The 25726-nt window shown below is 41.5% G+C and overlaps 1 protein-coding gene across 3 annotated transcripts in view; it reads right to left on the bottom strand.

Annotated features, from left to right (window-relative positions):
- Positions 1–2392: 2392 nt before the first annotated feature.
- Positions 2393–25726, bottom strand: part of LOC106607652 (ankyrin repeat and SOCS box protein 2) — a 29722-nt gene continuing 6388 nt past the window's right edge. For 2 of the 3 annotated variants that reach the window (XM_014204826.3, XM_014204827.3), the window contains exons 2-10: positions 24355–24657; positions 19247–19381; positions 18100–18269; positions 17569–17724; positions 16932–17177; positions 16597–16768; positions 9134–9707; positions 8093–8246; positions 2393–4061 (exon numbers count right to left, since the gene is read on the bottom strand). In XM_014204826.3, the coding sequence (XP_014060301.1) occupies positions 3904–4061; positions 8093–8246; positions 9134–9707; positions 16597–16768; positions 16932–17177; positions 17569–17724; positions 18100–18269; positions 19247–19381; positions 24355–24650 (2061 nt within the window). In that variant the 5' untranslated portion in view covers positions 24651–24657 and the 3' untranslated portion in view covers positions 2393–3903. The remainder of the gene's footprint in view (positions 4062–8092; positions 8247–9133; positions 9708–16596; positions 16769–16931; positions 17178–17568; positions 17725–18099; positions 18270–19246; positions 19382–24354; positions 24658–25726) is intronic. The other variant, XM_014204828.3, reaches the window with a different exon arrangement.

Raw genomic sequence — 25726 nt, 5'->3', positions numbered from 1 at the left:
TCATAAACGGTGGCCATAGCTTTCTGCCGAAGAAAAGACCTTAATGGAGCAAATCTTCATGATATGACACCAGATCCTATTAGTAAAGTGTCTGAAGATTCCAAATCTCCCCCCTTTTTTGGAGACAACTTGTATAATTCCAACAGAACAGTAACAAATAGCTGTATAGTGACATAACGTCTTTAGTTTAAATGGTACAGTAGCAAACATGTATAGATAAATCAGTCAATCGTGTTTTTAAAATCTTTTTCCAGTGCTTTACAGATACTCTGCCAAGACCCCAAAGAGCAAGCAATGCAGATGCAGAAGCACAGTGGCTAAGAAAAACTCCCCAGAAGGCAGGAACCTAAGAAGAAAGCTAAAGAGGAACCAGGCTTGTGGCAAAGTCCTCTTCTGGCTGTTCCAGGTGGATATTTTAAGAATACACGTGGCCATTAAGGTAAGATCCTTATTTGAGACATAAAAAAATTACCTGCAATGTAATAACCATCTACTTAATAACCATAGTGGCTATAGAGGGTGGAACAGTTCAACACCTTAGGATTCAATGTCAGTTGGCTTTCATAGCCAGGCATTCAAATGTTATCTGCAAAATCCTGTTCTGTTAAGAGTTGACAGTAGTTTAAAACCAGTAGCCCTTCCCTGCAGTCAAATGAACTAGTGGCCTCATGGGTAGAATGTAAAAAAAAAATCATAATAAAAAAAGAAACTTCAGAAAATCCGGTATTTCTATGTCAAATGGTTTCGTTATATTTCAGTCTTCTGTGATGTATATAAAGCATAATTGAAACGCGGGTCGTATAAAGGGGACCAAGGTGTAGAGTGCTCATATTTACTTTTAATGAATATACTTTATAACAAAAGCAACAAACCGACCGACAACAGTTCCGTCAGGTGACATACACTAAACAGAAAACTACCCACAAAACCCAGGAAGAAAAACATTTACATTTACTCATTTAGCAGACGCTCTTATCCAGAGCGACTAACAAATTGGTGCATTCACCTGATGATATCCAGCGGAACAACCACTTTACAATAGTACATCTATATATATTTTTTGGGGGGGAGGGTGGGGGGGGGGTTAGAAGGATTACTTAATCCTATCCCAGGTATTCCTTAACTTCTTTGGGATAGGTGGCAGTATTTTTATGGCCGGATAAAAAACGTACCCGATTTAATCTGGTTACTACTCCTGCCCAGAAACTAGAATATGCATATAATTAGTAGATTTGGATAGAAAACACCCTAAAGTTTCTAAAACTGTTTGAATGGTGTCTGTGAGTATAACAGAACTCATATGGCAGGCCAAAATCTGAGAAGATTCTAAACAGGAAGTGCCCTCTCTGACCATTTCTTGGCCTTCTATAGCCTCTTTATCGAAAACAGAGGATCTCTGCTGTAACGTGACATTTTCTAAGGCTCCCAGAGAGAGACATGTTTCCGTGAAACAGAGTATGTTACAATCCCTGATGTCTCTCTGGAAAGCAACCCTTGCCCTAATTTCGTCGACCTTGTTATCTAGGGACTGGACATCAGCGAGTAATATACTCGGAAGCGGTGGTTGGTGTGCGCACCTCTGAAGTCTGACCAGAAGACTGCTCCATCTTCCTCTTCTTCTCCGGCGTTGTTTTGGGTCGGCCTCTGGGATCAGTTCAAATGCCCTGGGTGGTGCGGACATAAGATCCGCTTCGTGAAAGTCGTATTCCTGATCGTAGATGTTTTCAATCCAAATGAATATACAATGACAGGTTATGAATGAAAGACTAGCTGTGTTACAAGTGTGACCAGTCCTTTCACATTGGCAGCCATGCAGGCTGGCTCCTTCCTTGGGCAAGAAGACCATTCAAATTAAAAATAATTTGACATTCATATTTCTCCTCCTGCAGGCTGCTGATGAGCTGTTTGCTGACAGGCTGGTCCTGGGGCTGGCTGCTGATGGGCTGGTCCTGGGGGTGCTGAGGGTCAATCTCATCCTATTCTTCCATCACACTGTCAGACTATGAATTGACAGAGACATGATCCTCATATTTTGAAAATTCTGAAAATAGACGGTGGAAAACGCTCCTTCCACACTAGCTTCTCTCTTTGCAAAAAATATTTGTAAGGCCCTCTGAGCCACATATGCAACGCTATTTATTTTTTGTGTCCCTCCCCCAATTTGTACCTGGCTGGGATAGAGTGTGGGAAAATACATTTTTACGGTGTATCGAAATAATGTATTGTAATAACATTGTGCAGGTTCCCGCAAGACATTGCGTAGTTTCACACACTACAAAGGGTAAAGCGTGCAAGAAAAGCGGGAGACAGGCAGAGACAGACAGGTTCTTGGTGCTATGTTGAAACAGCAGTCCCAGGGAGAAGGAATACAGAGTGAAGGCACACAGCAAACCTTTTTGTTAAATCTTTACTTGTTCCACCTACACGCACACTTTTATTACCCAGTCCAGTGGACCCGAACACCACATATCTAATATAAATGTGTAGGGGGATGCAGTGTGCACTCAATGAAAATGTGTTCTTCGCAGAAAATGAGCCAAAGCCAAATGAGTCTCAAGTTGAAAAAGTATTAATTGGAAAAAATATATTTTAGTAAACACTGAAAATGTTAACCCACACAAGGTTTAATCTTCAGAATGTAGAAACTGTGCGAAATATGAGGCTGAAGAGTGGTGGAATCTTCATTTTAGGAAAATGGGAAACAGGTGCAGTGCAAACAACACTCATTTGGTGTATGAAGATGGAGTAAAGCTAATTGCGCCATCATCATCGATGGATTATAGCTCAAAGATGACTTGTCATTCAAATAATGATAATTTCTACATTTACCTTTAGTGCAGCATAATTAGGATTTTGCACATAACAGTCCATACATATAAATGTGAACTTTGAATAGATATGTTTTACACTCAAGCAACACCAAACAGCAGCAATGTCATATCAATGTAGCCTGTAACCATCTGCAAAATTCACTTGGGAAAATCACAGAGCAGGATTTACAAACAATAAATCAAAATGCATGTATATTTTTTTTAAATAGCATATTTTCTTAGGTTAGAGTAAGAAATACTTCTCAAAAGATCCACCTTCTCTATGCCTTTGAGCTTTCACTACACAGTTAAAATGAGCTGTGAGCTAAAGATAGCACCTCAGTCTAACAAAGTAATCTTCTGTGGCGTTCCTCAGTTTGGACAGAGTGGACCAATGTGCTAGAAGTGGAACCAGATTCCCACATGAATTCTACAGAAAAGGTGGGCTGTGCTTGTGTGTTCATCTGTCTATCAACATTGTGGGCAAGTAGTTTCCGTTGCCTTGACAGGTTTTGCAATTACATACTAGGTTTTTAATACTGACCAATGCAGTTCAGTCATGTATACAGAATAGCTTGTTATAGACCTATTTCAAGACTAAAACAGCTGCCTCTACCATATGGATGTTTGTGATAATTCACAATCCAATTAATGACCATAATGTAATTTAACAATAATCCAAGAGACAACATTGTAGATTATTATATGTTGTAAAATTTGAGCCATCATAACATGGACAGTACATTGCATGAATAATGCACTAGATTGGGTTATGTGGTACAGTAGTAGTTCAGTACAATGCTAGAGGGCAAGAGGAATGGTGGTGTCAACAGAACTTCATCCATGGATCCATCCTCTGTGAAGTCATTTGGCACCCTCATGAGGAGTTTGTCTGACGTGAAGTGCAAGCATACACACTTACCAACTTTGGTAAGTCTACCTTAGTCTGGTCTTAAAGTTTAATTGTGAACTCTAGATTCAACGCACTCTACTCTATTATTGCTCAAATATCACACTAAAAACAATGAATATGTGAAGAGATGTTGTGCTGTATTCCCTCTGTTGTCTCTTACTTTGACTATGATTTTACACATTAGTATTCACCAAACTGTTCTTGGTTGCGCTCGTCATGGTTGAGGTACTTGATCAGTCGTTGTGGGAGGGGCAGATTCTTGATGCACCTCAGTCTGTGGATTCCAACTTTCTGGCGGATCTTCAGCCTGCACAGCTGCATCAGTGGACGTGGTGGCGCTGGAAGACAATGGCAACATATATGGTAATGAGGTAGTATAAGTTTGTATACAGTATATATATATAACCTGTGCACAAGTCACTCCAAATAAGTGCTCGTTTGGGCAGTGCATTGTGTGTGTGCATGCATGATATCCCCCCCTCATCACAGCAGTAACCCCAGCAGCCAAGGGCGTAACTTTGTGTTGCGTATTGGGGTGGGGGTCAACACCCTTACAGGGGGGTCTGGGGGCATGCTCCCCCTGGAGATTTAATATATAAATAACTGTGAAATGCTTGTTTCTAGTAAATTGTCTAGAGAAAACACATCCAAAACGTTCCTGATAATTTGGTCCTCGGGAAAGTATTCAGACCCCATGAGTTTTTCAACATTTTGTTACATTACAGCCTTATTTTAAAATTGATTAAACAAAAAAACTCCTTAGCAATCTACACACAATATCCCATAGTGACAAAGTGAAAACATGTTGAGATATTTTTGCAAATGTATTAAATTAAAAACAGATACCTTATTTACATGAGTATTCAGACCATTTGCTATGAGTAGAAATTGAGCTCAGGTGCATCCTGTTTCCATTGAATATCCTTGAGATGTTTCTACAACTTTGAGTCCACCTGTGGTAAATTTCATTTATTGGACATGATTTGGAAAGGCACACACCTGTCTATATTAGGTCTTACAGTTGACAGTGTAAGTCAGAGCAAAAACCAAGCCTTGAGGACAAAGGAATTGTCAGTAGAGCTCTGAGACAGGATTGTGTTGAGGCACAGATCTGGAAAAGGGTACCAAAAGAAATGTCTGCAGCGTTGAAGGTCCCCAAGAACACAGTGGCCTCCATAGTTCTTAAATGGAAGAAGTTTGGAACCACCAAGACTCTTCCTAGAGCTGGCAGCCCGGGCCAAACTGAGCAATTAGGGGGAGAAGGGACTTGGTCAGGGAAGTGACCAAGAATCCGATGGTCACTCTGACAGAGCTCCAGAGTTCCTCTGTGAAGATGGGATAACCTTCCAGAAGGAAAACCATCTCTGCAGCACTCCACCAATCAGGCCTTTATGGTCAAGTGGCCAGACGGAAGCCACTCCCAGTAAAAGGCACATGACAGCCCGCTTGGAGTTAACCAAAAGGCACCTAAAAGACTCTCAGACCATGACAAACAAGATTCTCTGGTCTGATGAAACCAAGATTGAACTCTTTGGCTTAATTTCCAAGCGTCACATCTGGAGGAAACCTGGCAAATCCCTTCAGTGAAGCATGGTGGTGTCAGCATCATGCTGTGGGGATGTTTTTCAGAGGCTAGGACTGGCAGACTAGTCAGGATCAAGGCAAAGGTGAACGGAGCAAAGTACAGAGAGATCCTTGACAAAAACCTCAAACTGGGGTGAAGGTTGACCTTCCAATAGGACAACAACCCTAATAGCACAGCCAAGACAACGCAGGAGTGGCTTCGGGACAAGTCTGAATGTTCTTGAGTGGCCCAGCCAGAGCCCGGACTTGAACCTGATTGAACTTCTCTGGAGAGACCTGAAAATAGCTGTGCAGCAATGCTCCCCATCCAACCTGACAGAGCTTGAGAGGATCTGCTGAGAAGAATGGGAGAAACTCCCCAAATACAGGTGTGCCAAGCTTGTAGCATCATACCCAAGAAGACTTGAGGCTGTCAATGGAGCTTCAACAAAGTACTGAGTTAAGGATTTGAATAATTCTGTCAATCTGATAACAGTTATTTATTTTTAATAAATTAGCAAAAAAGAAAAAAACATGTTTGTGCTTTGTCATTGTAGGGTTTTGTGTGTAGATTAAATCGTTTTTTCCCCCCTCATTAATCAATTTTAGAATAAGGCTGTAACCTAACAAAAGGTGGAAAAAGTCAAGGGGCCCGAATACTTTCCGATGGCACTGTATCCCCAAACACAACTGAACGACTGCGAGAAAGTCAGTTCTGGTGACTTTTTGTACTCTAAAATGAGTGAAAATAAAAGTATGCTGACACTGTCTAAAAAATACATCTCCCCTCCAGAAATGAGCATAACAACATACTGGTCCATATTATCAGGCTGGTGTGTTATTTAGCAATAACAAAAAGGCCAAATCATGGGGTTTCCCATTTACATTTGTGCTAATCATTAGGTAGATCAGTGCTTCCCAAACTTTTTCAGTCATAACCCCCTTTCATCATGGGGTAACATAATTGGCTCTGGAAGTATTCTAAGGGTGACTATTAGGTTGCATAAACATGATTAGTGCTATCCCCCCACAATTCCGGCCTTCAAATTTGTTTTCTGAACATAATTAAGGAGGATAGGCTGCTGGTCAGAGTCTGGGAGACGGGCAGGGCAGGCTGCACTAGGAGAAACAGCCTTGCTTGAGTCTACTACCTGAGGTTCAGAGAAGCAACCCTTCTCGGTTTCTGTAGCCTACAAGAAACCAAATATTTTAAGGTTTACAGTACTACCAAAGTTGTCTTTGAACTCTCAAAATGTATCCCAATATAACCGTTACCAATTATCCATTGTTAAAAAAAAATAGCGCTCACACGTATGAATCGCATCTCGTTGCTTCGCAATAGAAACTTTCTCCATTTGAAAAAATATAATTTTCGATATAATTCTTATTCGTGTCTTTGAATTTACCATGTTCAATTTGACTATTTTGTTTCCAAGTTTGCTCACAGTTTTGAGGGTTTATTATTTTGGTACTGTCCATGTGTAGGGTGATTTGAATAGTCAATGAATCAATCATTTAATAATTATTTTAGCAAAAACATTTACCTTTAATTTACCATCTGTAGAAACTATGAGAATAAAAAGGTTATTCTTTTTATTTAACTAGGCAAGTCAGTTAAGAACAAATTCTTATTTACAATGACTGACTAGGAACAGTGAGTTAACTGCCTCGTTTAGGGGCAGAACGACAGATTTTTTAACTCGGGGATTCGATCTAGCAGGTTCAGTACTTTGTGAAGCATCACAGCACAGTTTAAAAATATATGGCAAATAGAAATCCAATATGGATGGTGTTAAGAGATAGATGGGAGGGGTTGAATGGAGCTGAAGGGTGGGACTAATAACAAGATAACCAATGTAAGACATATGGGGTCTGTAAAATGTATATAGGTTCAGAAATGTTGTGAAATAGCACAGTTAACAATATATGGCAAACATAAATCAAACTGGATGGACAGCAGAAATAGCGGAAGGCCAGGACTAAAAACAAACAAAATATAACTATTGTAAAATAGATTGTGTCTGTAAAATGTGTATAGTATGTATAAGCTGGAAGTAGAACACTAGGTGTTATTGTTTATTAGATTACTCCAATTGGGGTAGAGGTGGTAGGGTTTGCGGGGAATAATAAAGGAAGGTATATTCTAAAAATGTCTATGTACAATATATATATATATATATATCCCAAAAATATATGGGGGATTGGAAATGATGCAGACAATTGCATTAACGGAAGCAACAATCTACCCATAATATTAAAGCTGATCCACCCTCAAAGAAAAGAAGCGAGAAAGAGAGGAGCTATTGAGCATTTCTCTTCTCTACTAACAACATTTTTTACATTTTAGTCATTTAGCAGACGCTCTTATCCAGAGCGACTTACAGTAGTGAATGCATACATTTCATACAATTTCATACATTTTTTTTTTTCTGTGCTGGCCCCCCCAAGCTTTGCGCAAATTTTTTCCCTTCACAAACCATTGCCTCTGAGGATGGGGCCAAACCTAAAGTATAATTGGTGGCGGGGGATCAATTATAAAATAGATGCCTGGCACTTTAAGGTGGGAAAATGACCCCCCCCCCCATGCAAAATACACGCCTGCCAGCAGCTGCTGGCTAGACATTAGCTCTGGGATTCAGGTCACGGCACCACTGTAACATGCTGGTATTGAACCCTAGTTATCAACCACGCATACTGTACTGCTACACTAATGCTAGCTTCTGTTGTGTAATATGTGTAATTGTGTAGGTGTGCATCTACAGTCTGTATGCATATGTGCGTCTGTTTGGAAGCCGGGGACACTCACTTGCTTTCTCCTTGATGACTTCCCAGTTCTTGAAGCTATCTAGGTGTTCAGTAAGTCTGGAGCAGAGTTTCACCTGGCCAACGTAATCCAGGAGTACGTCTATGATGGGTCCTGCCCAGCGGCTTATTGCCGGAGTAGAGATTATCTCACAAAACTAATTATGGAAACACAAAAAGCAATAGTCCCCACTTTACAAGAAATGTAAGAAGTGTCCCAAATACCTATGTGCTAACATAACATCATGACAGTTACATTGGTGATTACAGTGTAGGTAAATATTGTTACATAGTAAATCCAAAAAAACATTCCTTACCAAAGGACACTTCAACAGGAAAATAAAGAAAAAGGAGCACTCGGTTTCTGTATAGAAAGTAAGATGGAGCAGACAGACATGGTAACTCTGCTTCTAGCTCCTAAGCAATTTTGCAGTGTGTGGGTTATTTTGCCAAAAACCTGGTTGCCTCTGCCAGGAGGCTGAAATTGGAAGCCAAAAGTGGACATTCCAGCAATACAATAACCCCAAGCACACATACAAATCCACAAATAAACATTTTTTGCAAATAAACATTTTGCAATGGCCATCTCAGTCTCTGGACTGGAACCCCTATGGTTTAGATGGAAGAGGACAATCCATAAGCGCAGATGAAGGATATCAGGGATCTGAAAAGTTTCTGTATGGAGGAATGGTCCAAGACCCCTCTCTATGTGTTCTCCAATCTCATAAAACATTTGAGAAAAAGGCTGTGTTTGCAAGGGGAGGGTGCTGGAGTCTTGAAAACAGGGGATCCAATCATTTTGACCGCTATCCTTTTGAGTTTTTTTCATTGCTTGTTATACAAAATGTATTTCTCTGAGCAATTGCATTAGTATAGAATTAATATATATATTTTTTTAGCATACAAGAGAGCTCGGTATGTATTATTTATTTTATACAGTCTTCTATTCTCATCTTTATCAAGGGATCCCTAAAGAAATGTACCCTACTGTATGTGAAAATATTACAGACGCACATACTAAACATTTCACTTGTATTCTATTTACCTGAACAGGTTCCCCGGTATTTCTCCGCGTATCGGTATTGTAGCGCAAGTCATCTCTCTCATAGGTCTCCTGAAGGGGTGGGTGTGGACCACTGCTGTAAGTGCAACTAAAACAGGAGAGGGCATCGCAGCCGTTGTCCATCAGATACTTCAGCATGGACAGATACTTCATACTGAACATGATGGTGGCCGGGAATGAGGTGGGGTGAGTGGGGACGTAGGCATTGATGTTGGCCATGTGCTCCACCAGCAAAGTGACCAATTCGATACTCCCTTGCCTCATGGCCACAAGTAGCGGGTTGAAAGTGTCCAGGTTTGGGTTGGCACCGGCTTCTAGAAGCATGGTGGTCGTGTCCACGTTGCCGTTGGTGACGGCAAAGTAGAGCGCTGTTCTACGCCGGTCCTCATACATCCTGGAGCGTTCCTCCGACAGCATGGCATTGACGTCGTAGCCGGCCTTGATCAGGACCTCCAGGACTTCGTCCCAGTTGTACTCGGCGGCCAGGTGGAGGGGACTGACACCACTGCGTTTCACTCTGGACTTGCTGGTGGCTTTCATCAGCAACGACACGATACTGAAATAGAAAATCACACAGGGGAAATTAGGGGGTGCACAGAGTTGAGGATTAAGGGCTAGGGTTGCAATTTCCCCCTAAAACTTTCCCAAAGTTCCCACGTCTTTCAGAAATCTGAATATTCCAAGATGGAGAATTCCCTCCCTAGATATTACCCTCCTGATTGCGGGAATCCTCCAACCTGAATTAGGGGTCAAAGTCTCCACAAGTAAAGCCCACCACAAAGGCTGGACACAAGGGGCTCATATTCTAGGTGGAACAATAACATTTCTTCGCAGCTTGGTTTTAGTGTGTCTAAAATATTTGTCACATGTCCGACTAAATGTTTATGCGTGACTAGCATTTCGTATCATGTGCTCTACAAACTGAATGATTACAGCAGCATTTTCATAGGCTGAGAGTCCCTTTAACTTTTATTTTGTGGTGCGGAGAAAGGTGCAAGTGAAAGGAAAGTCAGTAGATTCAGAAAAGGAGACTAGGGGGTAGGGTAGAGTACAGGATAGAAAAAAGGTGGGGGAAAGTACAATAATGGTATTATTATTGGCCATGATGACAAAGACGGCCATGACATGAGCGGTTGCCATGAATGTATCCTTTGTGGGAGCAAAAACTCAGAATTTGTCCACAAAATTATGCATCGCTTGTTGTAAGTTATGCTTTTACATTTGTAATAAAGGAGACTATACTGCTGAGAAAACAGCCTTCTTGCAATGACGGGCTCCTCATAGCTCACATTTCAACAGTCAATGACAGTGCCTCAACTGTACAGTTGGAATGCATTAAATTGTTAAAGAAGTCAAGGAGATTTTGGGAGTACATGTACAGTATGACTAAGAAGAGACATAGGGCCCGATCCTGACTTAGGAAATTATATCTTTCTGATGCATGCCTTTCCTATGCACTTCTCAGTATTAAGTATTAAGTTGCGTAATGCACTCTGCAGGTGTGGTTACCTTGCTCGCTCTGAAAAAATTTAATTAAACCATTGAAAACCCTCAGTTTTCATTCATTGGGGTTTTCAGTACATTTAACTTAAGCCATTCTTCTAAATATGGTATACCACAGACTCAATAGAATATGTTGAGAGAACGCGGTCAGAATATAGAATATAAGCCATCTATGCATATTTGTCTCCGCTTCAGCACCAACTGGTAGATTTAAAAATATTGTGATCTTGTATATTATTTATTTATTTTTTGGGTTAGGAAGTATGTATGACAAAAAAAATCCATGTCTCAATTGTATCAAGGCTTAAAAATCCTTCTTTAACCTGTCTCACCTTCAGCTACACTAATTGAAGTGGTTAACAGGTGACATCAATAAGGGATCATAGTTTTCACCTGGATTCACCAGGTCAGTTTATATCAAGGAAAGAGCAGGTGTTCCTAATGTTTTGTACACTCATTGCATATTGAAGAGTACAAAGTCAGTGCTTTGATTCCTCCTGAAAGTTGTCATATTCAAGTTCAATCCATACAATATTGAAGGTGGGAAAAAAAAGTGTACAATAGAGGTTGAACAATAATCCTATAAATCCACCTTAATTCTCACGAATCATGGAACTGTATGACAATGGTCCAGTTGCCGTGAACATGTCCCAAATTGTTGCACAACGTTAGCCTAATATGATCTACTAATACTAGCATCCCTCAGGGAGAATTTATAAGGACGTGACAGAGGAAGGAAGGTTAACGAAATGGAATAATGCTTAAATAAATGTATGTGAGTATTACTGATGGTGGCTAATATTTAACATTATACAAATTGTACAAACACGGCAGGTTCAGCCCTAAAGAAGCCTATAGCTTGGGTAGGGCTGTTGTGGTAACCATATTACCACCACACCGGCGGTCACGAGTCATGAAGGCAGTCAAATTCCATGTGAGCGTTTAGTCACAGTAATTAGGCTTCCCCAAGCTTGGATGCTGCTGATGGTCATTAGTAGCCTACCAAACTTGCTAACTGCTTGGTACTCAGCATGCTATTGTCCCTCAAATCACTGAAATCAAAAATCTAATCAAACACTTCATGAGAGCCCCATGAGCACCGTCTACCAGGTGAACCATCAGATCCTCGTCTCCATCCTATCTGCCATGAGAGGGTAGAGAGGAGGATCTGATGGCTCATGGTGTCAAAAGCAGCAGATAGATCTAGGATGATGATAACAGAGGAGAGGGATTCAGCTTTGGTATTGTGGAAAGCCTCTGGTGACAGAGAAGAGCAGTCTCGGTTGAGTGACCCGTCTTGAAGCCTGACTGGTTAGGGTCAAGAAGATTGTTCTGAGAGATAATGAGAAAGTTCAGAGACTGCATGCTCAAGTGTTTTGGAAAGAAAATAAAGAGGGGGATACAGGTCTATAGTTTGACGTCAGATGAGTCGAGTGTTGGTTTCCTTGAGGAGGGGAGTAACTCGGACCATTTTGAAGTTAGAGGGGACGCATCCAGTGTCAGGGATGAGTTGATGAGGGAAGTAAGGAATGGGAAAAGGTCTCCAGAGATGGTCTGGGAGGAAGGAGGAGGGAGAGGTGGAGGATTAAGGACAGAGGAAAAGAGTTTCCTAGGGTTAGAGGCAGAAGCTTGACATTTAGTGTTAGAAAGTGTCTTTAGCAGCAAATACAGAGAAAGAGAAGGTAGAAAGGAGGGAGGGAAAGGATTATAGGTCCTATTAAAGTGAAGTTTACCTCCATTTATGCTCAGCTGCCCGCAGCCCTGTTCTGTAAGCTCACAATGAATCACTCAACCACGGAGCAGGAAGGGAGGGCCGGACCGGCCGGGAGGAAAGGGGACTGCGAGTCATAGGATGCGGCAAAAGGAGAGAGAAGGGTCGAAGAGGCAGAATCAGGAGAGAGAAGGATTTAGCAGAAGGGAGAAATGATAGGATAGAAGAGGAGAGAGTAGTGGGAGAGACAGAGAAGATTGCGACAGCGCATGACCATCTGGGTAGTGGTTAGGAATGGAGGAAAGGGAGACAAAAGGAAACAAAGTATTGATCAGAGACCTGGAGGGGGGTTGCAGTGAGATTAGTAGGCAAGCAGCTTCTGGTAAAGATGAGGTGAAACGTATTGCCTGCCTTGTGAGTTGGAGGGGATTGGAAAAGGGTGAGGTCAAATGAGGCAAGGAGGGGTAAGAGAGAGTTGGAAACGATTGAACTGAAGGCAGACGTCAGGAGGTTGAAGTCACCAAGTACGCAGACCAGTGAGCCATCTAAAGGAAATTAGCTTATCAAGGCGTCAAGCTCATTGAGGAACTCTCCAAGGGCACCAGGTGGGCGAAAGATGACAATCTTAAGTTTGAGTGGACAAGAGACAGGGACAGCATGGAATTCAAATGAGGAGATGGACAGGTGAGAGAGGGAGAAAAGAAAATCTCCACTTAGGAGAAATGAGTAGACCTGTGCCACCACCATGACGACCAGATGCTCTCGGACTATGAGAGAAAACATAGATGAAGAAAGAGAAGCTGGAGTAGCAGTGTTCTCTGGGGTGATCCATGTCTCCATCAGCGTCAAAAGTCGAGGGACTGAAGGGCAGCATAGACTAAGATGAACTCGCCGTTCTTGATCGCAGAATGGCAGTTAGAAGGATTACTTAATCCTATCCCAGGTATTCCTTAAAGAGGTGGGGTTTCAGGTGTCCCCGGAAGGTGGTGATTGACTCCGCTGTCCTGGCGTCGTGAGGGAGCTTGTTCCACCATTGGGGTGCCAGAGCAGCGAACAGTTTTGACTGGGCTGAGCGGGAACTGTGCTTCCGCAGAGGTAGGGAGGCGAGCAGGCCAGAGGTGGATGAACGCAGTGCCCTTCTTTGGGTGTAGGGACTGATCAGAGCCTGAAGGTACGGAGGTGCCATTCCCCTCACAGCTCCGTAGGCAAGCACCATGGTCTTGTAGCAGATGCGAGCTTCAACTGGAAGCCAGTGGAGTGTGTGGAGGAGCGGGGTGACGTGAGAGAACTTGGGAAGGTTGAACACCAGACGGGCTGCGGCGTTCTGGATGAGTTGTAGGGGTTTAATGGCACAGGCAGGGAGCCCCGCCAACAGCGAGTTGCAGTAATCCAGACGGGAGATGACAAGTGCCTGGATTAGGACCTGCGCCGCTTCCTGTGTGAGGCAGGGTCGTACTCTGCGAATGTTGTAGAGAATGAACCTACAGGATTGGGTCACCGCCTTGATGTTAGCGGAGAACGAAAGGGTGTTGTCCAGGGTCACGCCAAGGCTCTTAGCACTCTGGGAGGAGTACACAATGGAGTTGTCAACCGTGATGGCGAGATCATGGAACGGGCAGTCCTTCCCCGGGAGGAAGAGCAGCTCCGTCTTGCCGAGGTTCAGCTTAGCTCCCAGCCACTTCAAATGTGAAGCTATTGAAAACTGACTTCCGCCTCCCAGATTGCAGTTCCTATGGCTTCCAATAGATGTCATCAGTCTTTATCTTCTATGGGCGGGACACAGCCAGTGAAATATCAGGGCGGCAAATTCAAAAACAACAAAATGTCATAATTCAACTTTCTCAAACATACAACTATTTTACACCATTTTAAAAATACACTTCTCCTTGATGTAACCACATTGTCCGATTTCAAAAAGGCTTTACAGCGAAAGCAAAACATTAGATTATGTTAGGAGAGTACATAGACAAAAATAATCACACAGCCATTTTCCAAGCAAGGACATGTGTAAATAAAACCCAAAACACAGCTAAATGAAGCACTAACCTTTGACAATCTTCATCAGATGACACTCCTAGGACATTATGTTACACAATACATGTATGTTTTGTTCGATTAAGTTCGTATTTATATCCAAAAACAGCATTTTACATTGGCACGTGATGTTCAGAAAATGTATTCCCACCAAAACGTCCGGTGAATGTGCATATCAATTTACAAAAATACTCATAAACGTTGACAAAATATATAACAATTATTTAAAGAATTATAGATGGACTACTCCTGGATGCAACCGCTGTGTCAGATTTTAAAATAGCTTTAACGAGAAAGCACATTTTTCAATATTCTGAGTACATAGCTCAGCCATCACGGTGAGCTTTTCAGACACCCGCCAAGTTCGGCACAACCTAAACTCAGAATTATTATCAGAAATATTCTCTTACCTTTGCTGATCTTCATCAGAATGCACTCCCAGGACTGCTACTTCCACAAGAAATGCTGTTTTTGTTCCAAATAATCCATATTTATGTACAAATACCATCGTTTTGTTCGTGCGTACAGATCACTTATCCAAAAGCATAATGCGCGAGCGCGGAACGAGAGACGAAAAGTCAAAATGTTCCATTACCGTACTTAGAAGCATGTCTAACGCTGTTTAAAATCAATCTTTATGGTATTTTTAACGTAAAATTGCGATAATATTCCAACCGGACAATAGCATAATCATTCAAGAAGAAAAAGAAGGAACGGCATGCTCGCATGACCGCGCATATCCAATCCCTTTGTTGCCAGGCAGACCACTCAGTAACTGAGCTCCTATACTCTGCCTAGTGACAGGAGAATGCTCAAACCACTTTCTGAAGGCTTTAGACAGCCAATGGAAGCCTTAGGAAGTGCAACTTCACCCCACAGACACTGTAGCTTCGATAGAGAATCAAAAGAAGAACTACAATTCTCAGACTTTCCACTTCCTGCTTGAATCTTTCTCGGGTTTTTGCCTGCCATATGAGTTCTGTTATACTCACAGACACCATTCAAACAGTTTTAGAAACTTCAGAGTGTTATCTATCCAAATCTACTAATAATATGCATATTCTAGTTTCTGGGCCAGAGTAGCAACCTGTTTAAATTGGGTACATTTTTCATCCGGCCGTGAAAATACTACCCCCTAGCCTAGACAGGTTATACATGGTTTCAGGCTTGTTTTTTTTTTTTAACAATGAGGAATAGTAGTTTATCCAAGGGGAGCACTAAGGCAAAAGTAGTCTCTTTGCGCGCGGGAACAAGGGCGCGCTCTTTGTTATTTTCTTTTCCTATTGAACATCTAGTCTCTGTATGAAATATTATCATTTATTTATATATTAGACTAACTGAGGATTAATTAGAAACATCGTTTGACTTGTTTGGACGAACTTTACCGGTAACTTTTGGGACTTCTTTGTCTGCATGTTGAACGGGTGGATTACTGAACTCAATGACGCCTACTAAACTGACTTTTTGGGATATAAAGAAGGAGTTTATCGAACAAAACGGCCATTCATTGTGTAGCTGGGACCTTTGGGATTGCAAGCAGAGGAAGATCTTCAAAGGTAAGTAATTTATTTTACCGCGATTTATGATTTTGTGACGCCTGTGCTGGTTTGAAAACATATGTTGTTTGGGGGCGCTGTCCTCAGATAATCGAATGCTATGCTTTCGCTGTAAAGCCTATTGTAAATTGGACAACGCGGTTCAATTACCAAGATTCTAAGCTAAACAATCATCATGTATGACACTTGTATTTTCATGAATATTTAATATTACGATTTTGTATTTTGAATTTGGCGTGCTCCGATTTCACCGGATGATGTCGAATTTGATCTCGCTAGCGGGATCCGTGCACTAAGAGATTTTAACACTCCTGGAGATATCAGGAGTCTTCTAACTATAGAATGAAACACACAGTTACTTAGGCATAATAAAACACTTAAGCTTTTTCTGATCATGAGTATCAACTGTCAATTTACAGATGCGATTACAAATACAAGTATAGCCAGGTTGTCACACCTCCAATACTAATAACGACACAGTAGATGAATCTGATACGTAGGCTAAAGAGGATGACCAACAGTGCATTCTTTAGCGAGTATTTGAAGGTTAAGAAGCCCAGTGGTTCTAGTGTTAAAGGTGCTGTGCAGGGATATTTGTAATCTCCCCATGTTTCAAGGCAATTTAAGCTAATTGCACCTACCCATCATTTCCTTGTTGGGCAGCGATATGTAGTGGCAGAAGTCCTTTCTTGCCCACTTTGTTGGCGTCAGCTTTCTGAGAAAGAAGAATCTCCACAATGTCCTCATGGCCATTCTTAGCCGCCTCATACAGAGCTGTGGACCCATCACTTGCCTCGCTATTGACATCAGCACCTAGAACATATTCAGAACAATGTACAGTTAGAAAAGTCAACAAAAAATCCATGGTTAGAGCTTCACAAAAGCTGTATGTGGTCTGGGGACAGTCTTAATTCGGTGTAAAGCCATTTGGCCTACAGAATTCATCCTCTTTTCCAGGGGAAAGTCATACCCATACCGTGTTTAATAAGAAATCGAAGTGTTTCCACATGTCCATTCTGGGCTGCAGTAGACAGGGGTGTGATACCGTACATGTTGGTTGGGCTGAGCTTAGCCCCGTTCCGGACTAACATCTCACAGATCTCAACGTTGTTGCGGCTCACAGCCTCTAGGAGAGCTGTCCAGCCCTGGATGGAGTATTTGTTCACCATAGCACTGTGATTCAGAAGCATGGCCACAATCTTGGCATTGTCCATTTCACAAGCTGCGGAATATGCAAAACATTGACAGACAGTAGTTATATGGAAGAATTTCCTGGGGTTCTCAAGACAGCTTGAGAGGATACTGGGAGAGGCAATCTGTAATGGCAGATTTTGGGTGTAGCTGTATTTCTTATATCAAGCCATCCCTGTCTCCCAATAACCTCTCCTTTCTCCTGAAGTGTGCCCTTGTTCACTAGTGCTCCCCCCTTCATGTTGAATACATGAAGGGCAAGTTTTTCAGCTAAATTTTCTCACGGTGCTCTGATCTTGCTACTCAACAAGTTATTTTACTATCAGTAGCCTATGACTTACTACGCTTAAAGTAAAAGGATAATAACAAAGGGGTTGGCAGATACTGTAGGTCTTAGTAGGTCTTAAAGGCAAATGTTTTACCTTTGTAGAGGGGGCTCTCTCTCTCCTTGTTGGCAAGGTCTGGGTCAGCCCCCATCTCCAGAAGTGCCTCTACACAAGCCACCTTTTCCCTTTCCACCGCCAAGATGAGAGCGGTCCGGCCTTTCAGGTCGCACTTGTTAATCACACCAGGTTGAGCTTGAAAAGTGGAAAGAAGAACACTAGGATATACTTTATTTTACACTGTATTTTACAGTCTGCTATTTAGCTGGCATTTACTTGGTAAAATTGTAAAATACTTGGTAATTACTTAGTAAAATGGGTGTACCATTTGGTATGGACTGCTATTGTAATCAATTGTTAATTCTTTGACATGAGACTAGAACATGTCAATTGTTACCACTACACACTTTCCCAGTAAATACCAGCTTAAATGGGACTGTAAAATATAAAGATACCAGTCTTACAAAAAAGGACAACAACCAATGATCCAAAGAATGACTGTACTAAATGTACAAGGAATCACTCACTATACATGTACAGTACATCTATGGGGTTTTAAATTGCATTTACCCCCAAGAAGAACTCTGACACACTGGTCTTGGCCATGATATGCAGCCTCGTGCAGCGGGATCCATCCATACTTGTCAGGCCGCACTATGTTATTCCCGCTGTTTCTAGCCATAGCTCGAACCGTAGTCACATCACCATTCAAGATGGCTTTCACAATAGGGTCCTGTTCCCTAATAGGCAAACATACCCATCATCATCCACTTGCCTTTTTCCCTAGTCCACATAAACTATAGAAGAGCTAACATATGCTACTGTACTTGTAGACTTCCAGTCATTGCGCTAATGCTAGTTAGCAATGGCTCGCAAAACTACCTCTAGCATCCTTCATAATGCACATAGAGACATAAAAAGGTATCCACAAGTTCATCTGACTCTGGCTAAGTAGAGAAACGGCTTAATTGCCAGAATCTCGCAGTCCTTTAAAGGGACAATTCAGAACATTATCAAACTCAATTAGTGAATGTTTTATTGATTTGCTATCTTTGAGTTATGGAAAGTGGATTAAAATGAAATACACACATCCTTAGTTAGGGTTTATGGTGTTGGAAAGACATTGGTTACTTAAGTTGTGAATTTCACCACTTTTCAACCTCATTTATTATTTCCAACACCATACCATTGTCTACATATGTGAAAATGGCACTGTGATTAAAAATCTACGATAAAAAAAGTGCAATTTGATGATGTCATCCAAAGTAAAAACATTTTTAAATATAGTGATTTTCAAAGACTATGAGAATCGCGGTCACGTGGTGAGCAGGAAAATGTCCTCCCCAGGCTAGAAACGTTGCAGGTTTTGAAAACCGCTGTTGTGCATTGTTGTTCACTTTTAAAGTTAGCAAATTGCAATTTGTAGGATCTTTCTTCTTTTCTTTGTTCTGCAGTGTAAAAGATATGCATCGTTTTCACATACTGTATGTACACTTTGGTATGTTGCCGGAGATAATGCATATGAGGTTGAAAAGTGGTGGAAATCCCAGCAGGTATCCCAACAGGTTTGTATCCTTTAACATGGAAAAATGATGTACAAAGTACAACAAATGTCATCACATATTATAGAAACATTATTACATATCCTAAAGTGTTCATGTCTTGGTGTGAATGCAATATGTGTTGCTAAATACCCTCTGTGAAAGGACACACTTACTTTTCTGTGTCTGGCACGTACTGAATGGAGCCATCGCCTCTGTGATATGCCAGCATGCGCTTTCCATTGCCAGTTACAAAATGAGTCACCACAATGTCTCCGCATTTCCTTCTTTCTTCACATGTCCTTCTCCTGCTACAGGAACGGTGAGATATAATTAGTTGACAGTCACATTTTATGCAAATGTATACTGTAATTTCCGGACTATTAAGCGCACCTGAATATAAGCCGCACCCACTGAATTAAAAAATATATATATTTTGAACATAAATAAGCCGCACATGTCTATAAGCCGCAGGTGCCTACCGGTACATTGAAACAAATTAACTTTACACAGGCTTTAACGAAACACGGCTTGTAACAAAAATAAATAGGCTTTAACGAAACATGGCTTGTAACAAAAAATAACAAATTTGCAGTAAGCTTTAGTTGTCTTTTTGCACTCACGCTGCTGTTTCCAACGTCTTATCATCGACTCATTAAGACCAAGCTCCCGTGCAGCAGCTCTATTTCCTTTTCCAACAGCCAGATCAATCGCCTTCAACTTGAAAGCTGCATCATATGCATTTCTCCGTGTCTTTGCCATGATGAGGGTGACAAAATGACTACCGTAATCAGAATGGTGGGAAGTTTGAGAGTGCTCGATTTAATCTAAACAGTAAACAAAAAAGTTGTTTGACCTTAACCCGTTCAGCAATTTCATTGGTCTAATGAAAGCTTCATGCCGCCAAAAAACTGAGCACGTCACAGAATGTGTTTTTTTTGAGAAAAAAAAAATTGAAAGCGGGAAAAATCCATATATTAGCCGCGTCATTGTTTAATCCGCGAGGTTAAAAGCCTGGGAAAAAAGTTGCGGCTTATAGTCCGGAATTTACGGTACATAAAATAAATGAAGCTAATATGGTGGGACCTTAATCTAATTCTATATTGTGTTTCTTCAAAGTGAAATATTTGAATCCTTAATCAACTTTCATTGCTAACATGCGTACTATGGAAAGCTCTGTATCAATGAATACAGTACAGCCATCTAAAGTAATTGTCCACTATCACAATCCACTGCTCAAGTGTTCCTCCAAAAGCATTTCTAAGTGGTAGTCTTAATGCATGTGCATAGTTGATATCCAACGTGCAAAGTTGCAGGGCACTAAAAAGGTATCTTTTTTTAAAACCCTGGCACCACCAAGTTTTTGTGAAAAACTATCGAGTCACTATTAGTCAAGTTAGCTACAGATGAAGGATCTTAATTTGACTGGTATTGTTGCAGCAAAATAATCCTGCAGCAAGAGGATTTCAATGTTTAATCCACAATGTTGTTGATTGTGGTTAGGCTATTAGCTGGCCAAAATTAGGTGACATGAAAAGTGCAGTATTGTTAATATAACTGTGTTAGTGTGGATTTTCAGTGAATTTATGTAAATCACAAAGCTCATTTGCATTTCCTTCAGCGCAGGAATTCTCACCAAAAAAGAGTGATCAAATTAAGATCATTAAGCAAACACTGCACAAGTCAAGTCATTTATTTGAGGAAACCGTCACTCATGCATACGTACAGTGGGGCAAAAAAGTATTTAGTCAGCCACCAATTGTGCAAGTTCTCCAACTTAAAAAGTTGAGAGAGGCCTGTAATTTTCATCATAGGTACACGTCAACTATGACAGACAAAATTAGAAAAAAAATCCAGAAAATCACATTGTAGGATTTTTAATGAATTTATTTGCAAATTATGGTGGAAAATAAGTATTTGGTCACCTACAAACAAGCAAGATTTCTGGCTCTCACAGACCTGTAACTTCTTCTTTAAGAGGCTCCTCTGTCCTCCACTCGTTACCTGTATTAATGGCACCTGTTTGAACTTGTTATCAGTATAAAAGACACCTGTCCACAACCTCAAACAGTCACACTCCAAACTCCACTATGGCCAAGACCAAAGAGCTGTCAAAGGACACCAGAAACAAAATTGTAGACCTGCACCAGGCTGGGAAGACTGAATCTGCAATAGGTAAGCAGCTTGGTTTGAAGAAATCAACTGTGGGAGCAATTATTAGGAAATGGAAGACATATAAGACCACGGTTAATCTCCCTCGATCTGGGGCTCCACGCAAGATCTCACCCCGTGGGGTCAAAATGATCACAAGAACGGTGAGCAAAACTCCCAGAACCACACGGGGGGACCTAGTGAATGACCTGCAGAGAGCTGGGACCAAAGTAACAAAGCCTACCATCAGTAACACACTACGCCGCCAGGGACTCAAATCCTGCAGTGCCAGACGTGTCCCCCTGCTTAAACCAGTATATGTCCAGGCCCGTCTGAAGTTTGCTAGAGAGCATTTGGATGATCCAAAAGAGGATTGGGAGAATGTCATATGGTCAGATGAAATCAAAATAGAACTTTTTGTTAAAAACTCAACTTGTCGTGTTTGGAGGACAAAGAATGCTGAGTTGCATCCAAAGAACACCATACCTACTGTGAAGCATGGGGGTGGAAACATCATGCTTTGGGGCTGTTTTTCTGCAAAGGGACCAGGACGACTGATCCGTGTAAAGGAAAGAATGAATGGGGCCATGTATCGTGAGATTTTGAGTGAAAACCTCCTTCCATCAGCAAGGGCATTGAAGATGAAACGTGGCTGGGTCTTTCAGCATGACAATGATCCCAAACACACCGCCCGGGCAACGAAGGAGTGGCTTCGTAAGAAGCATTTCAAGGTCCTGGAGTGGCCTAGCCAGTCTCCAGATCTCAACCCCATAGAAAATCTTTGGAGGGAGTTGAATGTCCATGTTGCCCAGCGACAGCCCCTAAACATCACTGCTCTAGAGGAGATCTGCATGGAGGAATGGGCCAAAATACCAGCAACAGTGTGTGAAAACCTTGTGAAGACTTACAGAAAACGTTTGACCTGTGTCATTGCCAACAAAGGGTATATAACAAAGTATTGAGATAAACTTTTGTTATTGACCAAATACATATTTTCCACCATAATTTGCAAATAAATTCATTAAAAATCCTACAAAGTGATTTTCTGGATTTTTTTCTCATTTTGTCTGTCATAGTTGAAGTGTACCTATGATGAAAATTACAGGCTTCTCTCATCTTTTTAAGTGGGAGAACTTGCACAATTGGTGGCTGACTAAATACTTTTTTGCCCCACTGTATGAAGTCTGCAACCTACATATGAAATCAAATGGCCAAACCCCATCAAAGGTTGTATAACTCTGGAAACATATACTACATTTGCTTTGAAGGAGATGTCTGTGTAGTGATACATAAACACACATTACTGACGAGATCCATATAATAATCAGAGAAGCTTTTCTTTTCTACACTGTAACTACAGATAAGGTACGTAATAAGGACAGTTATAGTGCTACGGGGCAGCAGGTAGCTTAGTGGTCAGAGCATTGGGCCAGTAACCAAAAGGTTGCTGGATCGAATCCCTGAGCTGACAAGGTAGAAATCTGTCATTCTGCCCCTCAACAAGGCAGTTAACCCACTGTTCCCCGGTAGGCCGTCATTGTAAATAAGAATGTGTTCTTAACTGACTTGATAAAATAAAGGTTAAGGGCTAGGGGGCAGTATTTTCACGGCCGGATGAAAAACGTACTAATTTAAACAGGTTACTACTCTGTCCCAGAAACTAGAATATGCATATTATTAGTCGATCTGGATAGAAAACACTCTGAAGTTTCTAAAACTGTTTGAATGGTGTCTGTGAGTATAACAGAACTCATATGGCAGGCAAAAACCTGAGAAAAAGTCAAGCAGGAAGTGGGAAGTCTGGTGCTTGTAGTCCTTTTAAGTGATTGCCTTGACTGTATACAGTGACTTAGGGTTCATTTTGCACTTCCTAAAGCTTCCACTAGATGTCAGCAGTCTTTAGAACGGTGTTTGAAGATTCTATGGTGAATTTGAAGGGAATACCAGCTGTGGTAAACTGGTGTCCCATTATAAGGCCTGGGCTCAAGTCACGCGCAATGACTTGGGTTCATATTCACTCCTAAAGAGAACGGATAGGTCCGGTTGGAATTTTATTCAAGGTATATGATAAAAACAACCTAAAGATTGATTCTATACATCGTTTGACATGTTTCTACAAACTGTAGTATAACTTTTTTGACTTTTCGTCTGGACTAAGTCAGCACACGCGTAGTGGATTTGGATAGTGAACCTAACGCGCGAACAAAATTGATTATTTGGAAATAAATATGAACTTTATCGAACATTTATTGTGGAGCTGGGAATTCCTGGGAGTGCCTTCTGATGAAGATAATCAAAGGTAAGTGAATATTTATAATGTAATTTCTTAGTTATATTGACTCGGGTTTCTGTTTGCTAGTTGTTAGTGTCATCTGGGCTGTACTCAAATTATTGCAAATTGTGCTTTCGCCGTGAACCTTTTTTGAAATCTGACAAAGCGATTACATTTAAGAGAAGTGTATCTATAATTCTGTGCATAACACTTCTATATTGATCAATGTTTACGATGAGAATTTACGTACTGTGTGTGCTCATTGTGCTGATTCACTGGAAGGTTTGGAGGGAAAACATTTCTCAACATTACGCGCCAATGTAAAATGCTGTTTTTGGATATAAATACGAGCTTTATCGAGCAAAACATACATGTATTGTGTAACATAATGTCCTAGGAGTGTCATCTGATGAAGGTTAGTGCTTCATTTCGCTGTGTTTTGGCTTTTTGTGATGCATCTAGTTGCTTGGAAAATGGCTGTGTGGTGTTTCTTGAGAAGTTTATGTCCTAACATAATCTAATTTTATGCTTTCGCCGTAAAGCCTTTTTGAAATCAGACAATGTCGTTAGATTAACGAGAAGTGTATCTTTAAAATGGTGTAAAATAGTTGATTGTTTGAGAAAATGGAATTATGAGATTTTAGCTGTTTTAAATTTGGCGCTCTGATTTTCCACTGGCTGTTGTCAAAATCAATCCCGTTAACGGGATGAGAACAGGAAGGGGTCACCAACAGGTTAAAAATAAATACACATATTATGCCAATACATTTGAATTACATGTAACTATCTGTAGCCTACAACTTCATATAACCCAAAGTGGATCATGAAAAACAATGAAGGGTCTTTTCAGCTGGCACATACGCGTCAGGTGGGTTGGCAGTAGGCGGCCTATGGCTTGGGTCCTCCCTAGGTGGATTTGATGGGTTCGGTGTAGTTGTGGGTGGATTTGCCCTGAACTGGACTGTTCTTCTGCCTAGAGCTGTGGAGGTCTTGCTGGCTTCACCCAGTGAAGTGGCATTGTGGGGATCACTAAGGCTGCGTTCGATAGCCAGCTGCATCAGCTCGTCATCTGACAGGTTGCTGTAGAGAGAGTAGTCATCAAACCCCAGAGTGGGGCCGATAGTGGAGCCAGGCATGGACTTGCTTTCAACTGCCATGTTGGATCTGGAAAGAAAACAGAGCATACAATATAACAGTTACATATGATGTTTTATGCATTATGTCCACCATGTTGGATCTTGAGACCCATTCCTTGGCACCTACACCAGGGGTGGCCAAGACTGGTCCTAGCGGGTGCCACAATATCGTCCATCTAGAGACCATGATTAAAGGAATAGTTAACCCAAATAACAAAAATACATATTGGTTCTGATTGTGTAGATGATTTGGACATGACGTGCAAAAATGGGATTATCAGGGATATTGACTTGCATTGGTTACATGCCACAAATGCAAAAAACTGAGCATTTGTAGACACTGGCCAGATAATCAAAAACAAAGGTTTTCTGGGGAAGAATACCAAAACATTTCTGTCAGCCTTGAATGTCCCCAAGAACACAGTGGTCTCTAACATTCTTAAATGGAAGAAGTTTGGAACCACCAAGGCTCTTCCTAGAGCTGGCCGCCCGGCCAAACTGAGCAATCGGGGGAGAAGGGCCTTGGTCAGGGAGGTGACCAAGAACCCCATGGCCACTCTGACAGAGCTCTAGAGTTCCTCTGTGGAGATAGGAGAACCTTCCAGAAGGACAACCATCTCTACAGCACTCCACCAATCAAGCCTTAATGGTAGAGTGGCCAGACGGAAGCCACTCCGGAATAAAAGGCACATGACAGCGAGTTTGAGTTTGGCTAAAGGCACCTAAAGACTCTCAGACCATGAGAACAAGATTCTCTGGTCTGATTAAACCAAGATTGAACATTTTGGCCTGAATGCCAAGCGTCACGTCTGGAGGAAACCTGGCATCATCCCTACCGTGAAGCATGGTGGTGGCAGCATCATGTTGTGGGTATGTTTTTCAGTGGCAGGGACTGGGAGACTAGTCAAGATTGAGGCAAAGGTGATCGGAGCAAAATACAGAGAAGTGCTTAATAAAAACCTGCTCCAGAGCGCTCAGGACTTCAAATCAAATCAAAGTTTATTTGTCACGTGCGCCGAATACAACAGGTGTAGACCTTACTGTGAAATGTATGACTAGTACGAAGTTTCACCTTCCAACAGGACAATGACCCTAAG

Source organism: Salmo salar, chromosome 06 (genome assembly GCF_965601325.2).
Source record: "Salmo salar chromosome 06, fSalSal1, whole genome shotgun sequence".
NCBI classification, from domain to species: Eukaryota; Metazoa; Chordata; class Actinopteri; order Salmoniformes; family Salmonidae; genus Salmo; species Salmo salar.
This window is presented reverse-complemented; position numbering and strand designations above follow the sequence as displayed.